This window comes from Fukomys damarensis, unplaced genomic scaffold, assembly GCF_012274545.1.
Source record: "Fukomys damarensis isolate Sample0158 unplaced genomic scaffold, DMR_v1.0_HiC HiC_scaffold_15, whole genome shotgun sequence".
In the NCBI taxonomy this organism is placed as follows: domain Eukaryota; kingdom Metazoa; phylum Chordata; class Mammalia; order Rodentia; family Bathyergidae; genus Fukomys; species Fukomys damarensis.
The window spans coordinates 65831744-65836158 of record NW_022900927.1 but is presented as its reverse complement, the minus strand read 5'-3'; the positions used below and the strand labels follow the sequence as shown (position 1 = coordinate 65836158).

General features: G+C 58.6%; 1 protein-coding gene across 1 annotated transcript in view; it reads left to right on the top strand.

Annotated features, from left to right (window-relative positions):
• The window catches only part of Large1 (LARGE xylosyl- and glucuronyltransferase 1), a 68745-nt gene that overhangs the window by 42810 nt on the left and 21520 nt on the right, over positions 1-4415 (top strand). Inside the window, exon 5 of the mRNA XM_019206296.2 lies at positions 4382-4410. Coding sequence (XP_019061841.2) covers positions 4382-4410 — 29 coding nt within the window. The remainder of the gene's footprint in view (positions 1-4381; positions 4411-4415) is intronic.

The window sequence follows — 4415 nt, the reverse complement described above, 5'->3', positions numbered from 1 at the left end:
CCGGCGGACCTACCGTAGCTGCCGCCTCACCTGCTGTGCGCTTCCCCACAGGCGTCCGCATCGGTAAAGCGGAGCGCCTGCTCTGAGCAGCGCTGCTCCGTCCTCGCCCTCGGTGCTCTGAGGAGTCTGTTCGCAGGCTTCATCGTGGAAACCGGGCCCAGCACTGTCACTGACCCGTCCTGCACCGCCATCTTCGCTGATCAGGGAACTGGCTTCGTTTTGTGACATTATTTTTTGTGTCTCCTTCTCAGCTCTTTTTTACAAAGGCAGAAAAAGCAAGTGTTTCCCTTATTCGACTTCATTGTCTTTCATTTTTATGAAAAAAATCTAAATCTCCAAAGGGACTTCTTTTCACTGAGTTCAGGGAAACTTTGCAGAGTTTCACAGAACTTAAAATATCAAAAGGTTATGGAGGCGGGTCTCCCTCTGGTGCCTCGGTTTGCAGTGTCTGCCTCGCGGCTCTGCACAGCACCGGTGGGACCTACAGGCAGGAAACGTGGCAGTGTGAAGCTCTTCACCACCCACTGTGATATAAACCCAGACTCCGGACTGTCTTGAGGATTGAAGTTTTTGCCGATGTCTCCATACTGCTTTCTGTACCCGCCCTGGGACAGAAGAGGAGCTGGTCCTGGGCCCGGGGCCTCAGCTCAGCCACTCTGCTGCCGGCAGGAGCTCGTGTCGGTCCTCAGTCTCTCTTTCCTGTGAAACCTGTATTGGGAAGATTCCTGGACTTTGGACAGAGGGTCCCCTGCCCCGTGCCCACTTCCGTTGGCTTCTCGCCTGGCAGAGGCTCCACATCTGACAGCCAGCAGCCCAACTTCCTCCGCACTGCCGCCAGCCAGTTCCCAGTAATTCCCCGTGCCTGTCTCCCTGGTCTGGGACAGCATCTCCTTCTGTTTTCTCATCCCTGACCGGGACAGCTTGTGTGGGCCACTTTAGGCAGTGCAGTAAACCTCTTTCTGCTTGGCTGTCTTGTTGCTCCTGAGGAGATGAAGGCTTCCCCTATAAGGAGGCTTGTCCTTTTCCTCCATTTGTATTTATCTAGCTTGCAGATCATTTGTTTACATCCACTTGGGTCAGGGAATTGAGCGCTGACGTCCAAGAGCAGGAGAAGTGTGGGCCCTGCTGCAGGAGAGGGTAGGTGGCCTTTTTGTTCTGTCCCAGCCAGCGGCTGACTGGGTGGTGCTCCCCAGGTTGGGGCCAGACCCTCCCACCTGTGTACCCACGCAGTTTCCAGTCTCCTGTGGAAACCACACACACAGAAGGGGCCTCACCAGGGCCCCCGGGAACCCTTAGTCCACTCAGCCTGGCCCTGAGTCTAACCGTCACCTGCCGGTCAGTGCATCCGTCCCGACCTCTGCCACAGCTCGGCAAGGTAGGGGCTCTCCTTTCTGCATGACAGCCCATCACCAGGGCACCCGGGAAGTCACTGCAGGTCACGGCTGACAGGAGTTGGGATGGGTCTGCTGCGTTGGGCCTTCACTCGTCCTTCCTGCCATGAATCGAATCCTCAAGATGACGAGGAAGAAAGGCTTGTTATGGTACTGTTCGATGTGTGCATACAGCGGGAACTTAAACGCCTTTGAAAAATGACACGCTGCAGGGCTTTTGTAGTGGATTTACTATGGACAGACAGACGTGCGCGTTGTGAGAGCGTCTTTGTGATCTCTGCTCCTGAACAAAGGGCAGCTATTGAATGCTGTCTGCCTGGCACTTAGCATTCGGAAAGAGCACTGGGGCTCCTTGCTGGCCTAGAATCACACATCCCAGTGCTTCCAGACACGTAAATAAATGACACTTGTGCAGCATTTTCTGGGAGAGTTAACTGCAAGACTCCAGGGCCCAGCACCTGCTCCCATTGTTATAGTAGGAGTGCATGCAGTGAGGATCAGAAACCCCAGTTTTCAGTGGCTCCCAATAAAGTGCCAGGCTTGAACATCTCACCTGAACATTCAGGCGTAGGCGGCCATGAGCATCGGCTTGTAAGTTTCCGACATCTGTCCTCCCCCCATTGTGGTCACAGAATGGCTGTCATGGTTCCAGCCATTGCCTCTCTGTTCATAACAGGTGGGTAGAGTGAGAGGGGGATGTCAGCAGCTACATCAGAACCTTTTTACTGGAACATCATACTTTGCTGTGACTTTTGGGGGCAGTTTTGCATCAAATGGCCATGCCTAGCTGCAAGGGAATCTGGGAAATGAAAGGTTAGGATTGTGATCATTGACTCACTCTGTTCATTCACGGGGCCAGAATGCAGTGCAGCCGCAGACCAAACTGCTCTGCTACAGCTGAGGAATGGGAGGGAGGGAGGTGGGCTGCCGGGCAGCTGTGTACCCAGCGCTCAGGACAGCTTTACAGACAAGGTGTGGTCGGGCTGGCCTGTGTGGCGAGCAGCAGGAACCTGGTGCAGAAGGAGGGTGGGGCAGGCGTATGTGGAAGCAGAGTCGGAACAGACGGGCCGAGACACCCAGGCGTCGAGCTGGGGCTGGAGATGGGCTGCTCACAGCAGACTTGGCCGCAGGCTAAAGAGCACTGGTGCTGGTCTGCAGGGCACCACGGGTCTTGGGTGGACGCCGGCTGTCCGGCTGCCTCCTGTCACCGGGCAGAGATGGGAGCTGGGCTGCCCGCTGGGTGGAACACCTGGGCCCTGCCTGCTCAGACTGACCACTGGCGCTGCGGCCGCTCTATCCTGCTCCCGTTACCTCCCTTCCCAGGGCCCGAGTCTCCCGCTCCCAGCGAGTGACAGACCTGCTCTCTCCCCGTCATTGACTGCCTCCCTTGCTGCAGGCTGCCTCGGCCTCCGGGGGCCTCACACGCAGGGCCCTGGTGCTGGGCAGTGGGCAGCCTCCCTGCCTTCTTTATTTTTTTTTTTTTTTTTTTTTTATTTTTTGGTTTCTTGAGTCAGGGTCTCACTATGTAGTGGAGACTGACCTGGAACTCACAATGTAGCCCAGGCTGGTCTCGAACTCACAGCGATCCTCCTGCCTCAGCCTGGGATTACAGGTGTGCGCCACCACGCCCAGCTGTCCCTGCCTTCTTGCTGCTGTGTGTCTATGCCAGGGTGGGGAGGGCTCTGTCACCTCCTGTAGGGTTCATATGCGTTTCGGTGCAGGGTGTCTTTTCTCGGTTGCTAACACAGGAGGGTGGGCGGCTCCCCAGTTCCCCATCAATTGGGTTGAAAGCTTACCCCCCACTCTGCCATGTGGCTGGGAGTCTGCCAGGCCTTCCTCATCCGGATGGTGTCCCGTGGAGAGACCTGGTCTCCTCAACGTTTCTGAAGAGCAGATGAGGTCAAAGCTGCACTTGCACCCACCCGTGAGCCCTGAGGGAACCTTAAATCCGAGCTGCTGTGCTGGATCCCTACCGGCCCTGCTCACCAGCAAGCACAGAGACCAGTCCTGGGCAGGTTCCTGGCGCCTGCGGCCCAGTGTGAGAGCACGTTGGCAAAGTTCTGCCTCCTGTTCCCTCGGGGGTCAGGCAGACATTTCTCACCAGGCCACAGCAGGGATGCAGGGCATTCGCAGTTTGGACCCTGAGCCAGCGTCTCCGAGTCACAAGTGGGTTAGGGCAAGGAGGAGAGGTCAGGGAGGCAGGAGAGCTGGGTGACTCTGGGAGCTTCGCTGCACTGCTCGGGCCCTGGGTTTTGGCTCTTTTGCGGCTCCCCCAGGAGCAGGTGCTAAGAGCTTCTGTACAAGTGTGCAGCCGGTTCTCAAGGCAGAATGGCTGCTTCTGCAGTGCTCCTCTTCTGAGCCGAAAGTTCCCCCAAGGACCCACGGATCCGTTCCTTGCTGTGTCAGGCCCAGGTCGGTGCCCGGCGCTGGTCAGGGCTCACTGTGCACACCTGTTGAGTGGACGGAGCTGTGGCAGTGGGGGTGTGCAGAGCAGGACCGACTTGGGCCGGGCTGGGCTTGACCAGGACCAGCTCGGGGTCTGCTGGCCTGCGCCTGGGTCCCTCGCCGCCGGAGAGGGCTGAACGTGGGGAAACCTCACCGAGCTGTTTGGGGATCGATGTGGCGGGGTGCGTGACTTGCGTGCGTGTTTGTACGTGTGTGTGTGGGTGTGCAAACTGTGGTAAGAGCCCGGGCCGGAGCAGAGCTCAGGACACACAGGGAGCTACAGGGGCGCGGGGGAGGCGAGGACCCAGCGTGGGTCCCGGCCGGACTCAGGGAAGCAGCTGTGGGTGCGGGAAGGGGACAGTGGGACGTGGACGTGGCTGCTGCGAGGGGAGGTGGCACCACGGGGCAGAGGCGGTAGGGAGAAGACACTTATGTGCCCTCCCCGGCGTGGCACCGACGGGGAGACGAGGCGCGGGCTTGTCCGTGTCGGTGACTGCGTGGCCCGCGTACGTGCGGCGTGCCCCTAACCCCCGGCCCTCGCCCAGGTCATCCACTGGAACTCGCCCAAGAAGCTGCGGG